The following is a 26792-nucleotide window of genomic DNA, read 5'->3' on the forward strand; positions in this document are numbered from 1 at the left end:
ATTGCAAGGAACGCTGATTTTAGTCTGAATATCCCTGAGATCCGACTGTGTTGTGCCGGTGTCACGCCCGTATTTTCTAAGGATAGAAAACACGGTTGGTCGCGACTAGGGGATGATTAAAGAAGCGGGGAAGAAAGGGGAAAACACACATCTTTGATCAAAATATTTAAATAATTGAAATAACTTAGAAAACAACATAGTATCATTTCAACAAAGTACCAACTTCTAAAGAAATAAAGACTAGAAAGTAAACAATTTTGAAAAGAGTTAGACTCTCAATGCTAAAAGAATTTTAAAGAAAAGACACATTGCGGAAGCGTTCAAGACACGGAAAATGCCGAGTATGAAGACACGACATATCCAACGACATTAAGCAAGTCATAAATAATCCATGAATTCTGCTCAACATCCTCCACGCCCGTCGTCGCTCAATCTGCACATTAAGAAAAACAAATATGCAGGGCTGAGTACTTGATGCACTCAGTGGACACATGCCAAATCAGTTTGTCAAGCCATAACGAGTGATCTTGGGGGTTTTAGAAAGAACCCAAGTTCGGTTGCAACCGTTTTCCATCCACATTCACCATCACCATATCTGAACATACATGACAAGGAATGTGGCCACGAACCAAGTCACTAGACCGACCAACTCCAAATAGATAGCGCACGATCTACTGGGTGTACACTAGTCCGAGCAGGGTTTACGGTCCTACTGGGACCTGAATTCGATTAAACATAAAATACTGGGAGTCGTCGCCTACGGCTTCCTCAACGATTCAAACTTTACTATTCTTTTCTATCTCTACTTCTGTAATTCATGTTTCCATACTCTGTCTCACTCTCTGTCCCAACTTCACACTAATCTTAATAAATAAAAGCAAAAACCAAATAAAAGGATTTATAAATACGCATACTCCCTCACAAAACTTAAAGAGCAAAAGTAAAACTAAATAAATTGATTTAATATCTATATACTCCCAATCACCTCCGAGTACACCTATCCCATCCACAAACAAATTCTTCCTCACACAAACAACAATAGCAGGAAAAAAAAAAAAAAAAAAAAAAAAAAACTCCAATCTCCCTTGTTCCAGAATTTGATCTTTTATTAAATTTTCTCATGTGTTCGATTAAAACATTTTTGGGCAGACACTAATATTTCCAATAATTGAATTGAAGGGAAAACAAAATGGCAGCTTCCAAATGGTGTTAAAGATCAAGGCTTTCACACGAATCCATCATTGAACAGTCTCAAGAATTTCAAAAAGATTTATTCCCGTGTGTGAATAGGTGAACTAAGTCATGGTATGATGAGGAGAGGATTTCAGATTAAAGGTTATACCTTTGGAAAGAATCAAGCTTGTAAGTGAACTGGAGGAATTGATACCACAGCTCTCTCGATTCAGAACTGCAATACGATGGAATTGACTACAAAATTAATATGATTATGCGAAGGTTTATTATTCAAGAGATTGAGGAGAATTTACCTTCGTGTAAAAAAAAGAAGAAATAACTGCAACACGTTTCTGAAAAGGATCATGAATGTGTATTTTATAAGCAAAACTGATAAAGATATTCATGGATTTAGTGGTTGGGGAGATTTTAGGGAGTGGAGGTTTTTTGTGAAGAGGAAAACGTGTAGAATAGGATTAGAAGAAGGAATTATTTTTGACTGAGTATTTGACTGCATGAATTAAATAGGGATTATGAATAAATGGCTATATTAATAATATCCCAATTGAATTAGGATAAAAGAGCTAGAAAAGAATGAAAACAAAAGTGATAGGCCAAAAAATATATGAAATTTAGTGCTTAGATTTAATTGTGGTGTTTTATTATTTTAGTACTTTGGTGTTATCCCAAGTACTTAGACGAACCGCCAATTTTCTCATCGATGATTCTCACGTCAAACTCGCCGACTACTTTTCATTTAATATTTCCAAAAGCAACCAAATAAAACAAGGACGATATTTTAATCAAGGTCTATCACTCGCTCATTCTCAAAACAAAACTCAATGTGAAAAGGTGCAAAAAGACAGGTGTTACAGCCGGGTCGCCTGATTTCGACTGCCTCTACCAAGCAGTCGACAAAGTGATACAGCTACGCATAGTTTGGGCTTTTATGTGTGTGTATGGGCTTTTACTAGCTACCAATCATGCCCCAAATTTTGTGGTATTAAGTTATCTCAGTTTCATCGACTTTGTGTTTTGGAGTTCTATGCCCAAATTGCCCTCCTAATTTTATATCTCTACAAACACAGAGGCAGCACCACACATTCATCAGGAGATCGATCTTCTGAAAGTTGTGAAAAAGGCGTCCAGCCTCGGCACCAATCCAAACCGGAGCTTCTCTTAGCGATGAGCTGTCTCTGCAGCGGAAGCCCCAACGCGCTTTTGATCTGCAACGGATTCAATGATGCAGGGTGTGTTTCTCTCGCGCTTGTAGCGAAGAAATTGCACTTTTATTCCGTGATCGTGCTTGAGGAAGAGGATGAGCTCGACGTCGTGATCGATGCCGGCCGGAAACTGGGCATCAGCCCCGTGATTGGCCAGCGCGCGAAGCTGCGGACGAAGCACGCCGGCCATTTCGGATCCACCTCCGGCGAGAAAGGTAAATTCGGCCTCACGACTGCACAAATTCTCCGAGTTGTGAAGAAATTAGGACAATTCGAGATGCTCGATTGCCTCCAATTGCTTCAGATTTGCAAGGAGGATGGAGGGCAAGGGGGACATCTCCATCCCAGCTAAGATGACACATTCCTTAGCCGACACGGGATTTTAGGAGTTATTAGTTAATGTGTTTAATTAGAGAGAGAAAAAGTGAGTGAAAGTATTAAAATAGATAGAGAAAGAAAGATGCATATTTTAATAGGGGTGAGAAAAAGTGGTTGAGTTTATTAATTAGAAAGAGAAAATTCCAAAAAAGGAAATGTGTCATCTTAGTTGGGACAAACAAAAAAGGAAAACGTGTCATCTTAAGTGGGACGGATGGAGTATTTTTCTGGAGGAATGACTAATGGCTACCAAATGATGTATTAACTCACAAAACATTTGTACCAAACAGTCAAACACCATCATAACAATGATTAGCTAATTTAAAATCACAGGAAAAGGAACTATATGGGAAATTCATAAACCTCACCATTTTCTACCAATCTCACCCTCAATGTAATATTAAATTAATATTGGATAATCTCATGTTATTGTTAAGTCGATATTGAATAATTTCTGGACAAATTAGCCTAAGTCGATCATTACATATTTTGCTGGATTGATAAATTTATTAAGCCGATGCCGATTATACCATTACATAATTTGGTGGATTGAATAATTTTAAGATTTGTTGCATGTGATTCTTAACTAAATCTTAATTGGGATTCAGTATCTTAGTAGTAAAATAATAGTCCTAATTCAAATCTTATTTGGCTCCTATTTAATTGTTGGTGTCTGTGATTGTGTTTATAAACATAATTAATTATGAATTAATAAAATAAATGGTGAATTAATCTATTCTGAATGAAAACTAAACTATTACCTCCCAAGTAATAAATGACAAACAATTATTAATTGGTGCTTTTGCACCAAAGTTCACAGAAGCTTATTAATTGATTCAGATTCATTGAATCACGAAATTATTTATTATGGCACCAATTATTCATGATTCTATAGCAATAAATGCAATTTGTCACTATAATCCTGATTATGGTTGTGTAAGATCAACCCCTTTATTTTCTTAACAAGCATTTACTCCTCTTATAGGAATATATTCATGCATCCTTATGAGTTTTTATTTACTATTTTGATCGATCTCAATCACCTTTTAATGTTTTTAATAATCGAATTATAGGTACATTCTATTAACTTATTTGACTATAAAACAAAAGGACGATGGAGACCCGCTAAAATACAAAAGCCAAAATTGTTCCGAAAACAAATTCGAAGAACGTATAACTACTTCAATATTAACCCGTCAATCTGGAGTGCATTCCAATTGATATTATCCCCTTTTGGATGTATTAGTACAAAAGTTTTTATTTGATCGGATACCATTTCGATAAAGATAGAGGAGAAGAAAATTTTACTACTCCTACGATCTATTTTCGCATATCATATCGATAAATATAATAAGATATATTTTGTATAAACCGTTTAGCAAAAATGCATATCATTATAACGAAATATAGAAAAATTATTGTCTCAAAATTCTAAATTCAAAGTGAGACTTCAATGGTGAAAGTTGAAACCAAGGAGTATTTAATTAGGTTCCATATGATCAGAGTATTTCAATAATCAACATTCTTGAATGAAGTAGTATTAAATTAAGATCCAAGTCTAAATGTACGTTCACAAGAAAAAAAAAAAGTTAAATTAAAAATATACTCCATAATTAAAATAAACTGAAATATGTACCAATCCGTATTTAATATTAGCAGACCCAGATTTCGAATTTTCTCTCCTTTAAAAAATAGATATTCTCATTTAATATTACCAGACCCAGATTTTTCTATTTTCTGATTTTCTCACTTTTTAATTTTTTCCCCTTTCCCTCTTTCTCTCTCTACACCAAATTAAAACCCTAATTATTCGCCTACACCCCTCTCTTTTTTGGCGAACTTTTTTTGAAATCAAAATGGCGACGGCGCAACAAGGCGGAGCCACCACCACCACCACCGCCGCAGCTCCTTCCTATGGCGGCGGCGGAGGAGGAGGAGCTGGGGGAAAGTTCCGAAAGAAGCCATTCCGCAAACCGACGACGCCTTACGAGCGCCCTCCCATCGCCCTCCGCGGCAACAGCAGCAGCAGCACCACCACCAGCTGGTTGACGAAGCTGGTGGTGGATCCCGCCTCCAAGCTCATTTCCTATGGCGCGCGCCGCTTCTTTGATTCTGTTTTCCGCAAACGACGCCTTCCTGCGCCGCCTCCTCCTCCGCAGATATCAGGTTACTTCTTTTCGTTTGCTTTGATGTTTTGATTTCAGCTGCGAATCTTCGAATTCGTGATTCGTTTGAATTATTCGATTTTGTGCCTGAATTATTCGATTTTGTGCAAGCTTTTATTTTTCTCGAACGAGATGCGTTAATTTTCAGTTCCTGATCTTGGAAAATGTTAATTATGTGAGATCTTAGCTACGAGTTTAGCTGCCATTATGTGTGCCAAGATTCAGTAATTGCCTGATTTATTTAAATTATTGTATTCAATGAAAAGGTGGGTGCTTTTGGGCTGGGACAACTCCGTAAGTCTAGACGCGCCTCACCTAGTTTGAAGTCTTACTGATGTATTTGTTGGTGTAAACAGAGTCAAACCATGTATTGAGTGGTGCACGTCCAGACGCAGTTCTAAGTGTAAGTCTTAAGATCTATGGGCTCCTCTGTTTTTCCATCTTCGTTGTTTCATTTCCCGTTATGTATTTGTCATGTCCCATATAGGTGGAATCTGTTTTGATTGGAGTTGTGAATTATTAGAGTGTCCGTATTCTTATTTGTGTAATTAGTAACCAATCGAAGATGAAAATAGGAAAGGTCGCCTGCCAGGTTCTTCATTGAGTAGTAATGAACGATGTCTGATTCAATGTTCTTGATGGGCGGCACTAGTAGAGAAGTAGATCCGCCAATTGCTTATCCTTTTTTCTGAAAATGATGGCCATCGTGTTTTTTCTTTATGTAGTTATCAAATTAGGAAAGATTATTTTTATCTTCTTTAATGGTTCAAGAATCAATATGGTCTACAGGAGCCTGTAGGCGGTGAACAGCGCCAGCCAATAAGTTCTAACGGGACTGGGATATCTGACCTTGAGCAATTGCTGAAACAAAAGACTTTCTCCAGGTGAGGTTTTATCCAAATTTTTTGTTACCTTCACTATAATCTATGAAGTTGTCATGATTTTTCTCTATCCTCCCCACTCCCATCTGTTGTTAACTAGCAAAACTCTTTACAGGTCTGAAATTGACCATTTGACGGAACTGTTGCATTCAAGAGGTGGAGAAAGTTCTGTTGGGGATGATGGAAAAAGAAATGAAGAGACGGTGTCAGATTTTGGAAGGCATCGAAAAATTGAAAATGGTATGAATGCAAATGGAAACAAGGAGGATAGATTTCTCAGAGTTGATTCAAAGGTAACGGGAATTATGTTGCATTTCTTTATCATATGCTGTGGTTTGTCATTCACTCGTTACCATTTTCATATTTCACAACAAAGTCATTTAGCATAGCTGATAGATATATCTTCAGGTTCTTGGGGATAGTATTGCTTCTCCTTCTGAACTTGCAAAAGCTTACATGGGCAGCAAACCCTCAAACTTATCACCATCAGTGCTAGGTAACCATAGTCAAGTTACACTTAGGGATGATACCAAGATGCTTAGTAACATGAGAACAAAACCTGTCAGCATGTCACTGACAACGAAGTATCCAGTCAGCTTTGGTTCACCTGGTAATGGTCATGTTACAAACCCGAGATCTCTTGGTAGATCTGCTATTTTCAACATGGCTCGCACCCCGTACTTAAAGGTAACTTGTACCATTTAACGTCCTTAGCTTTTTCATATACTCCATATTTTTTGGGCTTATTTTTGTGGATTTGGTAAATTTCAGAGTAATGGTATCAATCATAACGGCCATTCTGGATTCCTGGTGCCCTCAACTTCTCTTATGGTTTTGGAAAATGGTGAAAAATCTGAGCCCAAGTCAATGGTATATTTGGTTCTGAAATAGTTTTGTTGTAATTTCGGTAGCAGTTTTGATTGTTCTCATTTTGATGCAACATTTTGTGTTTCAGACATTAAAGCGTAGGAGTTTTGTCTTAGATGATGAAATTGGACCTGGTGGTTCAATTCGAAGAATCCGACAGAAATCTAATCAAATAGCACATGGAATTCATTCTGATAGAGTCGGAAGTAAATCTGATGCTAGTCCAGTATCTTCAAAGCAGAAGCTTCCTTTGATTGATGATCGAGGGCACACCCAGAGAATTATCGAGGGAAATACTTATACTGATTTTAGCAACCCAAGCACTAGTTATGCTATAGTTCCTTCCAAGTCCAACGGTGCAGATGTAAATCTTGGAAGATTAAAGCCCAAATCATCAGATTCCAATTTGGTTGCTGTGCCTCTGAAGTCAAAATTTATGTTGACGCCAAGTATGCTTAGTGGACAGGCTCTTAGGAGCATGGAGGATGCCACTTCTTCAGAGTTGCTGCTGAATGCCCAAGACAATTACAAATTTGATAGTGGCGCTGGTTTATTGGACACTCATGATTCTACGCCTCAAGATCAAGTAAAAACTGCCGAAAATGGGCCAGTAGAAACTTCTTCCCCTTCCGACCCCGTAAATAACAGTGACTCTGCAGTATCCTTTGAAGCTTCTTTGGCTAGAGGTCGAAGTTCAGATGATGTAGAAAATGGTTTGTCTAAACCTCAAAACAAGGCAGCTTTTAGAATGAGTGCGCTGGAGGTAAGGAGATTGAACTTTTATGTTGTTTTCAGGTCTCTATTTGGTATCCTTAGGGTGCTTCATTTTTTTTAAATCAAGACAATTCGTTAGAGTATCCAGTTCTTTTTAGTATTCGTTTAAGAGCTGTATGATTAAATTTGCTTAATTTTATCAAGGCTTGAAGTGCATATCTTTCTTGTTTGAGTTCCATGGGCGCTGGAATACAGTTTCCTATCTTTTGCTCTTTTCGTTGAACTTGAAATTCTTATTGATATCATTTCTAGGATGATGTCGATTTTGATGATGACGTGCCCAGTATTGGAGGATCACTTGAGGCCCATCTCACAGATAGCAAGTTCTCGCCTCCTGAAGAAACCAAACTGTCTGAAACAACTATCCAGCCAGAACTGAAATCGCATTCGGACCTTATATTGAGTAAAACAAACGAAGATAGCAGTGCTGTTAATAGTGCTGCTCCATCAGGAGAACAAAATAATGGCGCCACAACCCCTGCTTCAGAAAACGTTTCTGCTGCTACTCAGTTCTCTACCCCTCCATCAGTTGCTGCTTTTAATGAATCTAAGGAGATGAATAATCCACCATCTCATTACAGTTTTAGTTCTAAAGTCACAGATAAGTTCCCTTCCTTGATGCCGGAATCAAGCACCAGTAAACCAGAAAGCTCTAGCAGGTTAGTTCTATACTATACATGCAGCTCGAAAATGGTATCATACTGTTTGAGGGATATGGTTATGTTCCTCTTCTTGAAGATATTTTCGTGCTACACCCTCATTTGTTTATTGTTGTGATCTCCTTTAACTTTACGATTTTAGGCTCAAATTCGATTTACATATCTTGAGAACTCAAAACTATCCTTTGCTCTTTGTTAGTGTATGGACTATGGAGTCAGTTGTTGCAAATAAGTTAATTATTTTGCCAAACTTTGGGAACAAGCTTCTGTACCTCACTTAATATATTTAAAGTTTTTACAATAAAAGTTAAGCTTATATATTTAGTGTTTATTACCAGTGGTTTCCCTTTTTGTCAAGTTCCTAATCTAAATCCTGTTTACTACATGTGCAGCTTGTTGAATGTTTTCGCTACATCTAGCTCTCCGGTGACATCTTCGGAGCCAGGCAAAGGTGGATACCTGAAGTCTCTTGCTGCTGAAGACACCAATGGAAAATCTGATACTGTTGCCTCTCCTGCATCTGATGGGCCGCTTGTTGCAGGCACTCCTGCAATGTCATTGACTGCCACATTCATCAACAGTACAAATCCCATCTCCACTGCTGTTCCTGCTATTTTTACCTCTTCTGTGAGTGTTTCGGACTCTGTCCCATCTGGTACAGGCAGCATCCCTGCAGCCACCTTTGGGAAAATCACTTTTGGAGCATCTGAAACTCCTAAAGTTTCAGGGGAAACTGCAATCAAATTCGGTGCCTCTTCTGATCCATCTACTAATGTATCAGCAGCGTCAACTACCATCGCTCCAAGTTCTGGAAGCTCATTTAGCTCTCTGACCAATTTTGGATTGTTTGGGACACCAAGTTCTGGAAATATGACTTCGGGACTGAGTTCATCAACCAGTAATCCATCTGCAAATAATTCAGTGGGTTCCCTATTCGGTGGTGCCAGTAAATCTTTTGCACCTGCTATTGGAACTATTTCTCAGGGGACATCTTCTCAGTTGAATTCATTTGCATCAAATACGAGCAGCAGTACTTCTTTTGCTCCTTCCTTGTCCAGTGCTCCTGTTTCCGGTCAGGTCGTGCCCTTTGGTTTTAATCCGTCAGCTTCCTCATCAGATACTGGTGTAGTTGCCTCTAGCAGCGGATCTGCATCTAGTTTATTTGGTGTGAATCCTACTGCTGTTTCAAATGGCAGCGCCGGTGGCTCTAGCAGTTTTACTACTTCAAGTTTATTCAGTTTTGGTGCAAGTTCTTCCTCTTCTACAATCAATGCAGTTGGATCGACTGGCGGTGCAACTGCTCCAGTTTTTGGTGCTGGTTTGAGCTCATCAGGCCCTGCTTCAGTAACCACCGGCTCCTTCAGCAGTGCCCCTTCTTCGACCAGTGTAGTTGGATCAATTGGTGGTGCTGCTGCTCCAGTCTTCAGTTTTGGTGCGAGTTCTTCAGGTCCTGCGCCAGCAACCACCAACACTTTCGGCAGTTCCTGTTCTTTTACTGGTGGTGCAACTGCTCCAGCGTCTAACGCTGCTAGCAGTGCGGTTGGATCAGTTGGTGGTGCGGCTCCATCCCCTTTCAGTTTTGGGTTGAGCAATCCCGCATCTGCCCCAGCGTCTAATGCTGCTAGCAGTGCGGTTGGATCAACTGGTGGTGCGGCTCCATCCCCGTTCAGTTTTGGGTTGAGCAATCCCGCATCTGCCCCAGCGTCTAACGCTGCTAGCCCATTCAGCAATGGTGCCACTGGACTTTTTAGCTTTGGTGCAAGTTATTCGGCCTCATCCTCATCAATCACCACCTCTGTTAGCTCCAACAGTGCTCCTTCTAATCCCTTCGGTTCCAGTATGCAAGCTCCTTCGTCTCCTCTCTTTGGGCCGTCTCCAGCTACTGGATTTTCCTTTGGTGCACAGCCCACACCCTCCGCTCCAATCAATGCTGCATCTTCTCTCTTCGGTTCGTCAACAGCTCAACCATCGAGCTCCCCTTTCTCATTTTCCTCCGCCCCTGCTTCAGTCTTTTCTTCACCAGCACCATCTCTCAGCCAGCCGGTATTTGGCAACCCGGCCCCCAGTTTTGGAGCCTCCTCGCCAGGGAACAACTTTCAGATGAACGGAGAAGACAGTATGGCCGAAGATCCAGTGCAGTCAACTGCACCGTCTCTTCCTGCATTCGGCCAAGCCTCCCCTGCTCCCTCAGGCTTCATGTTCGGATCAGCAGCTCCATCTCAATCGAACAACCCCTTCGCGTTTGGCAGTCAGCAAAGTCAAGCCCCTCCTCCTAACCCTTCTATGTTTCAGGCATCAAATAGTCTGGATTTCAACGCCGGTGGCAGCTTCTCGTTGGGCAGTGGTGGAGTCGACAAGTCGGGTCGAAAGTTTGTGAAAGTCAATAGAAACAAAAACAGGAAGAAGTGAAGCTTGTGATATCCATTCAAGAAAAGCTTGGGATATCCATCCATCAGCTCTTCGATGTCGGTCGCCGCGGAAAGGTCTGCGGATTTACCAATGTCTTCTTCATCTTCCTTATATGGAAATTTTGAGAGGAACAAACTTTGTAGAATGTATTGATATTGTTAGAAAGGAGAGGTGTGTGTAATTGAACTTGAAGCTGTGTTGAAGAATAAGTCATGTAATTCAATATCACATTGTATAAGCATTGCCTACTGTTTTACAAATTCTTCTTTTTTGTATAGTCCTGTTGGGTTATCTTAATAGTATAGTTCCAAACTAGTTTTAAACGCAAAATATAAACACATCATTATAAAATAACGTAGAGTTCATTACAACGTTATTTGTAGTTCATTATACGGAATTCAGAGATTTAAAAACAAGGGTGGATTATACAAATGGTCCATGAACTATTTGTTTTGCACTCAAACAGTTTCTGAACTTTAAAAATATCATAGGTAGTCCCTGAACTAAGGTATAATCACATTTATGAGACTTTTTTCACTATTTATCAAATTTTGCATCAAAAATGCCCCCAAGGCAAGAGAATTTTTGGACATTATAAATTTGTTATTCGTTCATTATAATAACTTCTAAAAGTAATGACATCATCCTGCATAATTTAAAATTTATAATTCATTATAATGAGCTTAAGTTTGTTATTTGTTCATTACTGTATGGCATAGTTTTTCCACAAACATACTTAAAAATGCTGTTTGAATAAATCTTACAAATATCAGCTCTGATATGCACAAAATATTTTAACAAATTCATCACCAAAAAAAATACTGGCTGTTTCAATTAGCAAACCATCAGAAAAACCAAAAAAAATAATAATAAAAAATAAATAAAAATAGACAATTTATTGATTGGCAGGCTGTGGTGCCGCCGCCGCCGGCTGCGTTTTCCGGCAGATAGGGCAGGTGGGGCAAATCTCGAGCCACGGATCAATGCATCTCCGGTGAAACATGTGCCTGCACTCCGGCATCAGCCGCACCTCCTCTTTCTCTTTATACTCCACAAGGCAAACAGCGCAGCCTACGGCACCGGCGCCGGCGTAGGAGTAGACCGGAATGGCGTTAATGGCGGCGGCGTCGAGGCCGTCGCGCTTGACGACGACCTGGACGTATGCGCCGGCGGCATGATTGCCGGCGGAGTAGCGGCGGTGGAGGGCGGCGGAGGAGAGGATGCTCTTGTAGTTGTTGTATTCGTAGTAGATGACGGCGACGGCGATGATTAAGGCAACGGCGCCGACGATATAGAGGAATGTGCGAACCCCGCTGTCATTGAGCGGGCTCTCAGAGTCATCGCCGTAGTTGGCGGTCGAGGCGGCGGCGGCAGCGACGGCGGTAGCGGCGGCGGCGATGAAGGCGGAGTCACTCATTTGTTGGAGAATAGGGTTTTTTATTTTTCTTTAATTTGGGATTTATGGAGTTTTTTTTTCTCAATTGGTTTTGGTTTTGGTTTTGGTTTATATAATGATTCTTACTCCATATTGGTTACTACTTACTTTTCGGAGTCAAACTCGATTTTGTGTAAATAATAAGGATTCATCCAAATCAAGACTGACTTGAAAATTTACCAATATATGAGGGATTCATATTTGATAATGGAAGGACCTAGATTTGTACGTATTTTATATTTAAAGGAGCTAATAAACTTTATTGTATGATTTAAGGATATGATTTACTACTTTTCAAGTATTTTATTTGTTTTTAATAGTTTGTTAGGATATGATTTACTTTCTTAGATATTCGTTTTTATCTTCCTAGCTAAATTATTAATATGTGGAAAATATTTGATCAGAAGAAATAAAACAATATTTTTATGATTCATTGTATTCGTGTGTGGAAAATATTGTTCTTTCAAAATGTTTGTTCTCTACAATGATAGATTAAGGTTCCATCAAAAGCGTAAATTAGTTATATGGCATGTAGTATTAAATGTGTCAGGTGTTCGAGCCATTACGAAATATATAGAAAATCATTATTGACTTTGTTGAAATATGATACTACACTAGAAGATAAATAGGAAAAAAAATGAATTTTGCTATAAACTAATAATGTGTTAAATAAATATTTAAAAGGATTACTTATTGCATTATTAGGGTATGCTCACAATATATCGAAAGTTTCGATATATTACTATGGTCATTTTAGATATAATAAGTGGTCATTATATGCTTGTTGTAACTAATAATTGTTTCTCAATTATTCTTGTGATTGTAGATATAGTAATTCGGACCTTCAATCTATTATTTCAAACCAAACGTCTTACCAATTAAGAAGCGCTTCATTGTGAAATTGATGTTTGCTGCCAATATTGCCATTGTGCATGCTCTAATTAGTAATAGAAAATTACTTTTATAATCCATCAAATCAACGAAGGGAGTATAATATGTCAACACACATTATTTAATAACATAATGGGAAAAGATATTCGTACATAATTTCTAGCGTACATAATGTCCTTAACTTTTTAATAGTAATCATTAATGTATGTATCCAAAATATTAATTTATTAATAAAGAATTATGAACAATAATTTGTACCACACCAAGAAGTTTTTATACGTCCAATTCAAAAATATATTTGCATACATATTTTAAGATATTATTCGAAATTAAACTTATTAATTGTCAATTATATTATATTTTTGAATGAATATATATAAACCTAGATATCAATACAATTTTATCGATATCAATATCAATATCATATTAGTTGGTGGTACCAAAACTTCAAAATTTCAGTACCTCCTTAAAACTCTCTAAAAAATCAAATATATGTTACTAATAGATATGGAAAATCACGTCCAACTATTATATATACTTGTCACTCGCATATAATTTTTCTCACAAGTTTAAATTCATCAAACTTCTCCCATTTTCTAAAATGTCATCCCCATCATCTAACAAGTCTTCACCATCGAGGCAGCACCCTGTGCCAAGAAGGTTCTCGTCGGAGTGGACGTCTTCACCCTCTATTCAAAGTTTGGAGATGCTCTATTTTATGCAACGTGAGGAAAACACGGCTCTACGTAAGGATATCGAAAGATCGCTTGCTCGCATGTTTACATTCAGATCGTGTAAAGGATATGTTGCTCGAGCCCGACCCTCTCCTCAAACTCTACACTATGTATCGAGATGTAAAGGAGCATACAATCTATGTTGATGTTGAATTGTTGAGACTCCACCTCGAGTAACTCATAGATCTGACGATATAATAGATCTGGATTGATATGTTTTAGTGCATTTTAATTTAAGTTTAGTTTCTAGAAATTCTTGTTTTTTTTCTAGTTTTCTATTCAATTTGTTAATTTGCAATTGATTATGTTAATGGAATTGATTTATTTTTGTTTATTTCAATTTTATGTCGTTTCTATCTCTTATTTTTGTAGATTTGCATGAAAAGTATTTTAAAAAATTAAATGACAATATTAAATAAACAAAGAAAAAGTGTAAAATAGAATTAAAAATATTAAAAAAAATAAATCAGGGTTACAATCTGATACAAATATGCTAATTTATAAATCTATTTAAATTTTATAATATTATTTAAATGTATAAATTAAAAAAAAAAAGTGATTATAAAATAATGCTAGCAAGCAAATAACGAATAAGTAGTGTTTAGTTACAACGAAATACGTAAAATAAGGAATCATGCAAATATGGAATAAAATATTCAGCAAACAAAATGCATAAAAATAAGGAATCAAGCAAATATGAAATAAAATATTTGGAAAAGATAATAAATATATACTATTTCTCTATCTTTTCTTCTGCTTCTACATCTATCCTCTTTTTTTCCCTAATTAAATCAATTCTCATATAGTCTTTTATGTCGAACTAATTGGCAGGTTCTCTTTAGTAAAAAATTTTGACATCTAGTTTGCTCGTCCGACATGGTTAATATGACGAAGATCACTTGATTGTGTTGACATAAAGGGGGGAAATGTGGAAATAAGTTTTATAAAAAGCAAAAGAACTAGGGACGAAAATTTACAAGGTAAAGAAAACTCCCATTGTCGAAAACTTGAGGAAAAATAGTCCTCCATCTCTTTGTATTTTATTTGCATTACAGCGGAAGGATGAAAGTATTCATCCATATGCAAGTAATACAAGAAAATGAATTTACTATGAGAGAAAAGTCATTTATGGTATATTTATTCTCAATGGATAAATATGTAATATGCTAATTGATTTAAAAGGAATTAAAAATCATGTACCGATTATAAATGTGAATTACCTAAAATATCCAAGCGGATGCTCATGTAAAAATATCTAGTAGCTCAAATATTGGCTCTAATCAAAATGTTTCTTTTAATAATTCAACATTAATTCTCGTACACCAAAAAAAAATACTTACATACGATTGTTGCAACTAACAAACAATCAGAAAAACCAAAAAAAATTAGAGACCGATAGACCATTATTGATTGGCAGGCTGTTCTACCGCCGCCGCCACGGCCGGCAGCGGCGTTTTCCGGCAGATAGGACACGTGGGATGAATCATGAGCCACGGATCAATGCAGCTCCGGTGAAACACGTGTCCGCACTCCGGCATCAGCCTCACCTCCTCGCTCTCTTTATATTCCTCGAGGCACACGGCGCAGCCGCCTCCGGCGACGGCGCCGCCGTGGGCCCCGAGCCGGGCGTAGGTGTAGAGCGGGATTGCGGAGATGGCGGCTGCGTCGAGGCCGTCGCGCTGGATGACGACGTGGACGGAATCGCCGGCGCCGGCGTAGTAGCGGCGGCGGACGGAGGAGGAGGAGAAGGGGGAGGAGTTGGGGGGTGATTTCTTGCACTTGTAGGAGAAGTAGGTGATGATGATGAAGATAGCGAGGATGGCGATGGAGAGCCCCACGCCGTACCCGAAGCCGCCGAGGGCGGTGTCGGCGATCGGGCTGTCGGAATCGTCGCCGTAGTAGGTGAAAGTGGTGGTGGTGGTGGTGTTGTTTTTCATTTTTTGTTTAACTACGGGATTATGGAGTTCTTTTTTTCTCCCCAATCTTATATATGTGTGTGATTTGGAGAATAATTATGAGAAAATCAAAAAGAGCCCTCCTCAATTAGGTCCATTCTCCAATAGTCAACTTTGTGATCATATACATATAGGTTTGGTTTTGGTTTCATATTAGTTAGTACTTTATGGAGTCAACTTGATCTTATGGAAATAATGAGGATTTTTCTAAACCTAACCTTTACTTAAATTCACATATCCTTAACTAAATCAGAGGAGATCAACTTAATTGTATGGCATTATGCATATAATAGAACATATGTTTGAATTATCACAAATTAAATAGAACTATCTAAAAAATTGCACTATAAAAAAGGAAAGGGGAAAAAATGTGAGAGGGTTTGATCCTCAACTTTAGATATTAAGTTCTTTTGGGTATGTCTACATTATATTGAAATTTTAGATATTACTAGAAAGGGTCAACTATCTTGGTAGTCTTATACCATTGGTTGATTTTGTGTTTGATAGGTCTAGTGGTGGTTAATTAAAACAAGTTGCTAACTACGATAATCAACGAGCCACCACAAGTTTTGTCAGAATGTTACTCACAATTCTAGGAAAAAATAGACCTCATCTTATATATGAATATGATTATAGTTACCTTTTGGTTTTCAGTTTTCACATATATACAATAAAAATACTTGCATACCATTCATCAAACAATTAGAAAAAATAAAAATAATAATACTCTAGCTTCCCCGTCCTTCAAAAAAATACAAAGAAAAAAGTTCGTTATTAACTAGAATTGGTCTAATTTTAAGGGACGATCACAGATGGTGGTAAAACTCGCTCTCCTTATATTCCACGAGGCACACGGGCCCGAGCCGGGCGTAGGTGTAGACCGGGACAACGTCAAGGTCGTTGACGACGTGGACAGATGCGGCAGCGGCATGATCAGCGGCGGAGGAGAGGGAAATGGGCTGAGATGATCTCTTGCACTTGGTGATGTCATGTCGGTGACTGCGGCGAAGATGACGAGGACGGCGAAGATGAGCCCCACGCAATACACGAAACGGCCGAGGCCAGTGTCTTTACTCATTTGTTGGAGGATAGGGTTTTTTTACTTGGAGATTGTGATTGTGGACTTCTTTTTCTCTCCACTTTATGATCATATATATAGACTTACTTAGTCCTATTACCATTAGGTAAATAATGAGTTTTTTTTTTCCAAATCAAGATTTACTTAGGTAACTAAACCATCCTCTATATACGTAATTACCACGAAACTTAATTGTAAAACGCTCTGATTTAATCATCACGAAATTATTAGAAAATTCCATTATGAAAATAATGCAACCAAGAAATAGATTCTCCTTTGTCCATCACGTAAAGAGCCACTTTGTTATATAGATTTTCTGCAATTTATAGAATAATTTACTTTATTTCACTTTGAAATTCATATTACACTAATTTTTTATATTTACAATCTATGTTAAAATAATACAGGTTTCACATTCTACTCATTTTCTCCCTTTACTTTTCTTCACAAAATCAAATACAGTAATTTCTTAAAATCCGTGTCGTGTCAAAATGGTTCTTTAAATGGTGGACGGATTGAGTATTTAATTATTCATATAAATCCATCAAATCATCGACATTTTGTACAAGTTTTAGTTAAAAAGTTCCATCATCAAATCATATTACAAGATAATTTGTCTTCTTAAATTCTGATAAATTATAGACCCCATATTTTTCTATATCATCTCTCGACTCTATATAAATAAAATACGCTCATATTTCTGAACTGGTTCTCTGTTCTAATACAATAGTACTAAATAAGATTAATACACACCAAATTATAGATTTTTTTTTTTTTGGGTAATTACCAAAGGTATCTACTGAACCACGACAGACCTAGTAACTATTCCACACACTAATCTGTAGGCACCTCCACAAATGAGGCAACTCATTCAATTATAGATTTTAATTGTATTAAATGATGTCCAAACTTTCTCATTGCTCAAATATCGGCTAATACGCACAAAATATTTCTATTACTAATTCAACATATTATATAAAAGAAAATACTTACATACGACTGTTTCCATTCATCAAACAATTAAAAAAGAACAAAAACAAAAATATACATTATTGATTGGCAACTGTTGCAGGCTGTTCTACCGCCGCCACCGCCACCACCGGCGTACTCCGGCAGACAGGGCAGGTGGGGTGAATCATGAGCCACGGATCAATGCAGCTCCGGTGAAACACGTGACCGCACTCCGGCATCAGCCTCACCTCCTCGCCCTCCTTGTAATCCCCGAGGCACACCGCGCAGCCGCCCGCGGCGGCTGCGCCGGCGCCGGCGCCGCCGTAGGTGTATAGCGGGATGGCCGAGATGGCGGCCGCGTCGAGGCCGTCGCTCCGGACGACGACCTGCACCGGCGCGCCGGCGCCGTGATCGCCGGCGAAGTAGCGGCTGCGGAAGGAGGAGGAGGAGGAGAAGGAGAGGGAATTTGGGGGTGGTGATTTCTTGCACTTGTAGGAGAAGTAGGTGATGACGACGAAGATGGCGAGGACGGCCACGGAGAGCCCCACTCCGTACCCGAACCCGCCTAGGGCCGTGTCCCCGATGGGGCTGTCGGAGTCGTCTGTGGCGGCGGTGTTGCTCATTTGTTTGAGAATAGGGTGGCTTTTTTTACTTGGAGGTTATGGAGATTTTATTTGTGTTTTGGTGAGAGAAAAGATGGAAGGAAAAAGCCCACCTCAATTAAGACATTCTCCACTAGTCAACTTTATGATATAGGGGTATATATAGAGACTTGGTTTTGGTTTCATATTAGTTAATTACTCCTACTTGCCTTTTGGAGTCAACTCAATCTTAGGGGGATAAAATGAGGTTTTTTCATAATTATGATTTACTTGGAGACTCATCCATTCTTTAACTGAAAGCGGGAGGGGATGACGATGAAGCGTAACTTAATTGTAAAATGTTTTTCATGTGCTTAAAAGATTAAGTGTTCGAGTTATCACAATATAAACATATAATCATAATTGACCCCCTTTTTAAAAATAATACACTTGAAAAAAAAGAAAATTTTCACATGTGGGAGGATTAATCCTCGTGGAGGTGTTATTGACTTTTAACTGTCTACAAATCAGTGAGAGAATTAATTGATATATTTGTCATCTAAAACTAATGACTCATTGACTTTTAACTGTCTATAAATCGGCGAGAGAATTAGTTAGTATATTTATCAGTGAAAACTCATGAATTATTAATGACACTTTTAACCGTCTACAGATCAGCGAGAGAATTAGTAGATATGTTTGTTATTGATAAATGATGAATGAACTTTATACTAAAATTTAATACTATGTCAAATATTTAAAAAGAATAGAGATTGTGTTATTTGGGCTTGTCGACAACATATGATATGTACATTGACAATGTTGGTATTACTAAGAGGTCAACTATAATGGTATTCTTATCCCATTGGCTGATCTTGTAGTTTGATAAATCTAGTGGAGGTTTATTGTAACAAGTTGATAACTACGACAGTCAACGAGCCACAACAAGTTTGGTCAGAATGTCACTTACAATTCTAGGAAAAAATAGACATCATATTAATGACCTTTGTGTTTTTGATTAATTATTAGTTTTAATCACCAAAACAACAAGGTTAGTAAAATATTGAACCCAATTACAATTTCAAACAATATTCTTCCTCTTGCAAGTCTCATTTGCTTTGGTCGGGAATTTTAATACCATGAATTTTAATTTAATGGACAATATAAGCATAATCTCATTTGCTTTCAACACACATTTTAATAATTTGTTGGGCATTTATTATATGTGCAAACAAAGCTAATAAATTCCAAACAAGTTGGAGGAAAAGCAGATAATCTAGTAGAGTTGACAAGTAATAGTATTAAAAATTGCATTATTTCTTCTCAAAAACCAAGACTTTAATGATTAAATTCATAACGAAATGAATGCTAGACATGTAAGCTAAGGTAATATGTGGATTAGTAGAAAAACTGAACTAGACTTTTGATTATCTCACTAGAAAAAACCAATAATATCCATAATGTTATCAATGAGTCAAAGCTCCCAAATAGAGCTAAGACTATATAAACGCATTCACTAAGCAATGAAATGAAATAGATTTAAGATTGCAATACCAATTTTTTGAAAACAGATAATTCCTAATACACATCAATCAACTGAAGAATATAGTATGGTCTTTTCTAACTTGCGAAAAAAACAAGCCATCCCCGGAAAGGAAAAGAGATAGCGATACCGAGTAGTCATTACTGCTGGGCACACTGCACTCTCTGAGCGCCTCCCGGCATGTCATCGTCTTCATCATATGCCTCTTGGGCCTGCTGGTGCTGCTTTCTGCGCATCTCCTCTTCCATATTTATGTCATGCAGGGTAGTCTCCTCGCATTCGTCTATTTCCATATCCGTCAGCTTGGTTGTAGGCCTTGGGGGCAGTACAGCCTCCAGGGATTTGCTTTGCTCCGGGCTCAACATATCAGGGAATTCAACGGTGAATTGAATATACAATTTTCCTTTCATGAATGACCTCTGGTACATTGGCATCCCTTCATCGTTGATCGCCTTGGATTGGTCTGAGTCAAAGAAACATTAAGGTAAAACATAGGTCGGACTAAGTCCAAATTGCAATTTCTATACGACATTTTAACTCACCAGGTTTGATAACTTCCCCAGGTTCGGATTTAATGAGGAGCTGGCGGCCATCCAAGTGAGTCAATATAAATTGGAAGCCACATAGTGCTTCGGTTAGTGTCAATGTATGCCCAACAAAAAGATCATCACCCTTCCTCTTGAACTTAGGATGCTCCTTTTGTTGAAGTACGAAGACTATATCTCCAGTGACAGTATCAGGCTGCAAAAATACAAGCCATCAGTTAGAAACAACACAAATTTAAGATGCTACTTCAGTAAATACCAACTAAAAAGGACTCTTAGATACCGCTTCATCAGCTTCGCCTGGGAACGTGATTTTCTGTCCGTGCTGCATGCCCTTCTCAACCACAACTTCCAAAACCTTCTTTTCTTGCATAACCTTCTCACCCTTGCAGTGAGGGCAGCGATCCTTGTCGCTAATGGTTTCACCAGTACCCTTGCACTCGTTGCAAGGATGTTGCATCTGTTGAATCATAGAAGGGCCAAGGTGTCTAATAGACACTTTCATTCCAGATCCTTGACAACCAGAACATTTCAATGAAGCTCCAGATTTTGACCCCTTCCTGCAGCCCCAGCAAACACATAATAGTTCAGTAACGACCAACTTGACAATTACAATGAAGACTCAGGACTTCATATGACACAATAAAACTCACCCCTTGCATTTGGGGCAGAGTACATTGCGGGACAAAGACAGCTTCTTTGATGTTCCATTATACAAGTCATCCAGAGAAACTTTGAGAGGATGAATAACATCCTCACCCCTTCTTTGCCTCCTACCTCTGCTACTTCCACCGCCTGTCAACAATCAAAAAAAATTAATAAAAAATACAGATTTTTTACTTTTTGCATAATCAAGTCAATTCAAGACATGGCAAAACAAATGCATAATTGCATACCTCCAAATGGATTGCCACCGCCAAAAAAGGACTCAAAGATGTCAAAGGGGTTGTGGCCTCCACCACCACCGCCACCCATTCCTTCCTTGAGAGCATCCTCACCATACTGATCATAGATCTCACGCTTCTCCGGATCACTCAGTACTTCATAGGCTTGGGCAATCTCTTTAAACTATAACACCCAGAAAGATAATTTCTTATATTGCATCCAAACAAATTTAATACCTCAATGTTGGTCAAAGCTAGAAAAAGCAGTAGGAGGAACAGCTCAACTCAAAATCATCAATTTTAGATACCATAGTTGGCATTAAGAAACTATCACAAAGAATTGCTATCGAGAACTAAACCAAATTCACAGGATCAAAACTATTGAAAATTACTACAGCTACAGCATTGTGTATTCCAATTTGATTGACCTCACTTTGTGCACAAAGAACCAATGTTCCTATAAAAAGAAACAGTAAATTAATTTTTTTGAATGAATATCTAAACCAACATGATTCCAAATATCCACTCAAATAATTTAAACAGCTCAATTGAGCTGATTAGGGAGTAAAGTATCACTATTCCTGTAAAAAGAGGCAGCATATTAAACTTCTTGAATGATTATCTCAACCAAAATTATTTCAAATAACAACTCAAATAACGTAAACAGCTCAATTGAGCAAATTATGCAATCAAACAAAACTCATCCATCCCTACATAAAATAAAACTAATATCTTCACACATTCAACATTGCAAATAAAAATTCACCGATCTAGAACTCCACCAATCAAAAATTGAACACATAAAAACCAAATTAACTCCACAAGAAGCTACCTTCTCCGGATCTCCGCCTTTATCGGGATGATTCTTGATCGCGGATTTGCGATACGCCTTCTTCAGATCGTCCTGCGAAGCATTCTTCGGCACTCCCAATGCCTCGTAGTATTTGGTATTATCGCTTTTCTTCGGCGCTCTCCCGAACATCTCTGCTGCTCTGTAAATCCTTCAAAATCAATTGAAATTGAATCGAACAAACAAGCAGAGTAAAATCGGCTTGTAAATTGATAAATAGGTATCGATCTATGGATGCGCGTGTGAATTAGCACATATATATAAGAGCTTACAGCTGAGTAACGGAGCGGCGGAGGCGCGTCGAAGGTGGAGCGAAGGAGAAAGAGAGAGAGATTAGGTCAGTGTAGATCTGCGGTTTTAATTGAGGAGGGGATGAGCTTTTGGACGGCTGAGATTAAATAAGAGTATAGAACATTCTAGAGCTTTTCCTGATGACACGCTTCTAATTTCTTTCCTATTTTTGTTTGGACTTTTAAATTTATCTGATTTAATTCTGTTATTTGCCTTTTTTATAAAATATTTTTCCTAATTTAATTGCGATTAATGTTTTATGTAGTACTTTATTTAAAAATATCTAAAAAAACTGGAATTATCCTGATTTCTATAGAAAGTAAAAAATTGTTTTATTTTAGGCAAATTGGAGTACTAATATTTAACGTTTTACTGTACACATTGCAAATTGTAAAATTTTGGGCAAATTGCAGGAAAAATATTGAATTTGGACAAATTCTGGTATTTCTCGTAACTTAATAATCTACCAAAAATTATGAAATATTGGTTTGTTCTCAATCACTAAGTTATTTTTTGGTGAAATTCTATAAGATATGGAAGTCAATTAATCATATGTGACATAATCACTGACGAGTTAAATGACGCTGTCTATTCATAAATAAAATATTGTCGTTTGATTGATAAAACATCAATAAATATTACATGTGTTTGATCAAAAAAATTTCGTTATGAAATAATTAAGAATAAATTCAAACTTTATTATTTTCTCGACTGATTTTTAAAGATTTTAAAGATGCATGACTTATCATAATTTGATCAAGTTTTGATTTTTGACAATTTACCCTAAAATCAGTAATTCTTTATTTGAATTGTTATTATATTCATTAATAATATTACACATAAACCTTATTTATATTTCTAATTATAACATTACCACGTATTTTGTATTATCAATTCTATATTGTAAAAATAATTACATTCCATGTGAAATTGCTTACCCACATATTTCCAATCCCAAAACATAAGATTATAATTTAATGTACGAATTTATTACTAATACAGTGGAGTAATATTTTTCAGAATGGAGTTGAAGATTTGAGAGACCTAAAATGTGTGAAGTTTTGATTTGATGATAAAAGAAAAGGTTGTTGATCTACAATATTATTTGTAACGTCTTGATTCTCATGAATTTTATAACAAGAAATCATTAAAAAAGGCACACGTCCGATCTGCATGATTCAATGGTATATACGATCTGCATGATTCAATGGTATATACGTATAGCTATATTTGTTGGACTAATCAGATTTGTTTGCTAAGAATAACTCCTAATTAATTTCTAGTCACTTTATTTAAAAACTCTCACTTTTAATTTGTAGTATAAGGAAGAAAAACTCAATCAAAGAGTAGTGACATAGGGAGTGGTTAAGATCGGTGAATACTTTTTAAATAATGTGATAATATTAGATATTCATTATATGTACGTGTGTCACGTTTAATTCGATATTTATTGTATGGGGCTGAAAAATGAATGAAATACACAACAAACTTTTCAATTTTCCTATATATATATATGCGTTTCGAATTGTCCAATGCTTATTTGTGCAGTAGCCAAAAGTCTTACAACCACATATACAATGATAGATTCTGTAGTTTGTGCTTACAGAGTTACAGTAACACACATATAAGCACACCGACTTGTTGTCTAGTTTCGGAGGGAAGGTCCGGGAACTGCTGGCAACCCTAGTTCATCTTCAGCCTTGCAAAACATCGAAATCAATTATTAGATGCTACTGAGCATTACAAGGTAAAGACGGACCAACCCCTACGTGCTATGCTATAAAATGCTCGTAATTATGATGATGCAATCTAAGGTCTGATGCTTTTTGAAGCGTAAGAATGTGACATTGTAATTCCTGTGGTAAAGACATATGGCATTACCTGCATGTTTACTCTACCAGGAGGAACGGGTGCGTGTCCAGTCGGTGCTGATGGGAAGTTGAGCTCTCCCTCGAGATCAGATTCCTTATCAGGTTGAAGATACGAAGGCACTCCACCTTCGGTCTCAAACCCCATGTCTGCTTCCAGTGCATCAAGCTCTGCATTACAGTAATACTAACTCGTTATTGGACGACAAAGACAACCAAAATCTTCGATATCATTGACACTGACTGCTTCAAGGAATCCATAAAGCTTTTCCAAATTCCATAATGGATTTCACATCTAAGATTGTAAATTAATATAGAGGCGACGAGAGAATCTTCTCTTACCACCCAGGAGTTCATCCTCGTCAATATCATCAGGTAGATTATAGCTCCTCCCCAGACTCTCTTGGATTTCGCTGCTCACATCCATGAGGTCCATCATCTCATCTTGCAGGCTCTGAGAAAATCAAGCCCACCCAGCAATAAAAAGGTTATCCAAGAATATATATCATCATGTGCATGTGAAAGCTACAACGAGTGAGGTACAAACATCAACGTCTTGGATGTTCACAGTCTTCATCATTCCCTTAAGGTCCTTGTTTGCCGATTTCAAGGCTGACATCTGCAATATGTGTGGAATTGGTCACAGAAGAAATCAAACTGTAATCCAAGCATCTAGGTTTCTAAAAGAACCAAAATAAGCATCCAAATCAACTTTGTGTACGCACAGAAAAGGTAAGAGCAACAACGATACTAAGACATAAGCAATCACAAGACAACGAGATTTCCTTCTCTGTGACAAATGGGGGGTCCTCCTACCTCTAAGGAGGTAGGCAGCAGGTTCCAAGGACGTTACAGAATATGCTCCGCGTGGCAAGCCTTGAACTTTGCCCTGTAGAGCGCTACCAAGGGAAACAGATTTTACGGTGAATTTAATGATCCAAGAATACTGTTACTTAAAAACAATTGCAATCATAAAGAAAGAGGCACATATTCTGACTGACTCTACAGCACAGATTTAAAATAAAACAAGTTGTCACTTGTCAGTCATAACACCGTCATCAAACTACTGATTTAACCTTAGCATGTCATAATCACCGCAAAAAAGTATATATTCAAGACTATGGATATAGCAAGTCCATAAATTCCACTATGTGCCTAAAAAACCACTCTATTTGCATGGCACAAGATTACATCGAAAAAACCAGTAAATGCAACTTGATCGACTCATTGAATATCAAAATGCAACTAGATCGAGATTCATTGGATTACCGCCTTCAACAGTAATTCGTTTAATACTCCTATTAAAAAGCATATCAAGCTATAAGACATACTGTCTGTTGAGCATCCTTTATTCCCTCTGCAGCAAATGCGACTTGATCGAGATTAAACGTCTGATTGTACAGCATATCACGCTGACCTTCGTACCTGTCCAAAAAATATGGAGAAATAGCGCACGTTATCTAGAGATAAAGAGATAAAGGTTAGTCGACAAGCTCAGGCACAGAATGAGGAAAGTAGCATTGTTCTTCCCCCAATTACACCCACACGCCGGTAAACAAAACTAACATAAGCTAAAAACACACGAAAAAGGCATTTTACATTCGTCTCTGCTTAAGCACTCTCATTGCTCTAGCTTTAACAGCTTCTTGTGCCGGGCCTGGCCGAGTCCTCTTGATCTGCTCCTTATATTTAGCTAATTCAGCATCAAGTTTCTTTATCTTCTCCTCAACATTGTCACCTCTTTTAGTGATCTACAAGGAAAATTATGTACGGATACGTCAATCTAAGCAGCAAATACACCAACGCGAATAATATAGCTTCGATTACAAGCATCTACTAATTCAGCTATACTCACTGTAGAAGCACCAGAAAACGAGCATAGCTCAACTATTTAAATAGCGATTTGTCGAACAGTTAGATGCGGAAATTCATCATAAATCAGAGAGCTGCAAATCGAGCTGATTAAATTACGAACCCGATCGGAAGTATCTTGAACGGAGGGAGGAGGTTCCTTGTCTTTCTTCGCTCCGAACACTCTCTTCATCGTTACTTCTTCACCACCGGATTTTCTGCTTCTGGTTTTTTCGCTACCTTTGATTCTAGGGTTTCAAATTTTGGATGCTTTAGTCGATTGGAGAGAGAGAGAAGGGAATTGGGCGATTTCTTAACAGTGTCGCTTATTTATCATTTATTTCTTCTTATAAATTGATTTTATTCATTGAATAAATTCAAACTTTTGATTTTGTAAATAGTTGTAACTGATTTTGATTTCCCTTCAACTTCTTTTTTATGATTCAATATGTTTCAAAGGGTTTAGGGCATGTGCCAAAGTTTTTAGGATGCCCCAGTCACATGCCGGAGGGACAGATCAGCAGTGGCGGATGCAATTAAGAACAATGGGGGATAATTGTATCCCAAAAGTGTGAATACTCTAGTGGTGAAATGTTTGAGTTCTGTCATGAGCATTTTTTGTTAATCTTTCTAGTTATACTAGTTCTTGTTTTACTCTGGTTACACATACATATGAATGAATATTATCTAGTTATACTAGTACTCCCTCCGTTTCGCCATAGTTAAGGCGGAACTTTTCGACTCGTAATTTTAGAAATGAATGTTGGGTGTGTTAAATAAATAGATAAAAAAGTAAGAGGGATGCA

General features: G+C 37.7%; 6 protein-coding genes across 8 annotated transcripts; 1 reads left to right on the plus strand and 5 right to left on the minus strand.

Annotated features, from left to right (window-relative positions):
• Nucleotides 1-4564: 4564 nt before the first annotated feature.
• Nucleotides 4565-10806, plus strand: LOC125217518 (nuclear pore complex protein NUP1-like). 2 transcript variants are annotated; one of them, XM_048119037.1, is made up of 9 exons: nucleotides 4565-4940; nucleotides 5296-5342; nucleotides 5729-5823; nucleotides 5936-6113; nucleotides 6229-6507; nucleotides 6592-6690; nucleotides 6776-7450; nucleotides 7714-8120; nucleotides 8513-10806. In XM_048119037.1, exons 1-9 carry the CDS (start codon nucleotides 4631-4633, stop codon nucleotides 10527-10529), a joined length of 4107 nt encoding a protein of 1368 aa, XP_047974994.1. In that variant the 5' UTR covers nucleotides 4565-4630; the 3' UTR covers nucleotides 10530-10806. The 2 variants fall into 2 exon arrangements, with proteins under 2 accessions (XP_047974994.1, XP_047975002.1); XM_048119045.1 differs by lacking the exons at nucleotides 4565-4940; nucleotides 5296-5342; nucleotides 5729-5823; nucleotides 5936-6113 and having other exon boundaries at nucleotides 6242-6316; nucleotides 6387-6507.
• A 618-nt stretch (nucleotides 10807-11424) lies between these two features.
• Nucleotides 11425-11946, minus strand: LOC125191176 (RING-H2 finger protein ATL40-like). Its single transcript, XM_048088673.1, has one exon. It carries the CDS (start codon nucleotides 11944-11946, stop codon nucleotides 11425-11427), a length of 522 nt encoding a protein of 173 aa, XP_047944630.1.
• A 3046-nt stretch (nucleotides 11947-14992) lies between these two features.
• On the minus strand, nucleotides 14993-15526 carry LOC125191184 (putative RING-H2 finger protein ATL71). Its single transcript, XM_048088684.1, has one exon. It carries the CDS (start codon nucleotides 15524-15526, stop codon nucleotides 14993-14995), a length of 534 nt encoding a protein of 177 aa, XP_047944641.1.
• A 2145-nt stretch (nucleotides 15527-17671) lies between these two features.
• Nucleotides 17672-18196, minus strand: LOC125191193 (RING-H2 finger protein ATL70-like). Its single transcript, XM_048088697.1, has one exon. It carries the CDS (start codon nucleotides 18194-18196, stop codon nucleotides 17672-17674), a length of 525 nt encoding a protein of 174 aa, XP_047944654.1.
• A 1482-nt stretch (nucleotides 18197-19678) lies between these two features.
• Nucleotides 19679-22361, minus strand: LOC125200601 (dnaJ protein homolog). Of its 2 annotated transcripts, none has more exons than XM_048098266.1 (7): nucleotides 22249-22361; nucleotides 21959-22118; nucleotides 21139-21310; nucleotides 20896-21037; nucleotides 20526-20802; nucleotides 20240-20438; nucleotides 19679-20160 (listed from the first exon to the last, which is right to left on the minus strand). In XM_048098266.1, the coding sequence occupies exons 2-7, from the start codon at nucleotides 22106-22108 to the stop codon at nucleotides 19838-19840; spliced, it is 1263 nt and encodes a 420-aa protein (XP_047954223.1). In that variant the 5' UTR covers nucleotides 22109-22118; nucleotides 22249-22361; the 3' UTR covers nucleotides 19679-19837. The 2 variants fall into 2 exon arrangements, with proteins under 2 accessions (XP_047954223.1, XP_047954222.1); XM_048098265.1 differs by having other exon boundaries at nucleotides 21959-22127; nucleotides 22249-22344.
• A 1395-nt stretch (nucleotides 22362-23756) lies between these two features.
• On the minus strand, nucleotides 23757-26311 carry LOC125210124 (vacuolar protein sorting-associated protein 60.2-like). The gene is made up of 7 exons (XM_048109703.1): nucleotides 26111-26311; nucleotides 25735-25886; nucleotides 25467-25560; nucleotides 24683-24754; nucleotides 24478-24589; nucleotides 24149-24306; nucleotides 23757-23966 (listed from the first exon to the last, which is right to left on the minus strand). The coding sequence occupies exons 1-7, from the start codon at nucleotides 26177-26179 to the stop codon at nucleotides 23913-23915; spliced, it is 711 nt and encodes a 236-aa protein (XP_047965660.1). The 5' UTR covers nucleotides 26180-26311; the 3' UTR covers nucleotides 23757-23912.
• Nucleotides 26312-26792: the final 481 nt, after the last annotated feature.

This window comes from Salvia hispanica, chromosome 1, assembly GCF_023119035.1.
Source record: "Salvia hispanica cultivar TCC Black 2014 chromosome 1, UniMelb_Shisp_WGS_1.0, whole genome shotgun sequence".
Classification (NCBI taxonomy): domain Eukaryota; kingdom Viridiplantae; phylum Streptophyta; class Magnoliopsida; order Lamiales; family Lamiaceae; genus Salvia; species Salvia hispanica.

What these genes read in the sequence shown, in the direction of transcription:
- LOC125217518 (XM_048119037.1), top strand. Translation starts at nt 4,631, where the DNA reads ATGGCGACGGCGCAACAAGGCGGAGCCACCACCACCACCACCGCCGCA. An exon ending in GTCCAGACGCAGTTCTAAGT is followed by an intron (nt 5,343 to 5,728) that starts GTAAGTCTTAAG and finishes TATGGTCTACAG; the next exon opens with GAGCCTGTAGGCGGTGAACA. An exon ending in CTCGCACCCCGTACTTAAAG is followed by an intron (nt 6,508 to 6,591) that starts GTAACTTGTACC and finishes GGTAAATTTCAG; the next exon opens with AGTAATGGTATCAATCATAA.
- LOC125191176 (XM_048088673.1), bottom strand. Translation starts at nt 11,946, where the DNA reads ATGAGTGACTCCGCCTTCATCGCCGCCGCCGCTACCGCCGTCGCTGCC.
- LOC125191184 (XM_048088684.1), bottom strand. Translation starts at nt 15,526, where the DNA reads ATGAAAAACAACACCACCACCACCACCACTTTCACCTACTACGGCGAC.
- LOC125191193 (XM_048088697.1), bottom strand. Translation starts at nt 18,196, where the DNA reads ATGAGCAACACCGCCGCCACAGACGACTCCGACAGCCCCATCGGGGAC.
- LOC125200601 (XM_048098266.1), bottom strand. Translation starts at nt 22,108, where the DNA reads ATGTTCGGGAGAGCGCCGAAGAAAAGCGATAATACCAAATACTACGAG. An exon ending in CGGTGGCAATCCATTTGGAG is followed by an intron (nt 21,038 to 21,138) that starts GTATGCAATTAT and finishes GATTGTTGACAG; the next exon opens with GCGGTGGAAGTAGCAGAGGT. An exon ending in CAGGCGAAGCTGATGAAGCG is followed by an intron (nt 20,439 to 20,525) that starts GTATCTAAGAGT and finishes GTATTTTTGCAG; the next exon opens with CCTGATACTGTCACTGGAGA.
- LOC125210124 (XM_048109703.1), bottom strand. Translation starts at nt 26,179, where the DNA reads ATGAAGAGAGTGTTCGGAGCGAAGAAAGACAAGGAACCTCCTCCCTCC. An exon ending in TTCAAGATACTTCCGATCGG is followed by an intron (nt 25,887 to 26,110) that starts GTTCGTAATTTA and finishes TTTTCCTTGTAG; the next exon opens with ATCACTAAAAGAGGTGACAA. An exon ending in TGAACATCCAAGACGTTGAT is followed by an intron (nt 24,590 to 24,682) that starts GTTTGTACCTCA and finishes TGATTTTCTCAG; the next exon opens with AGCCTGCAAGATGAGATGAT.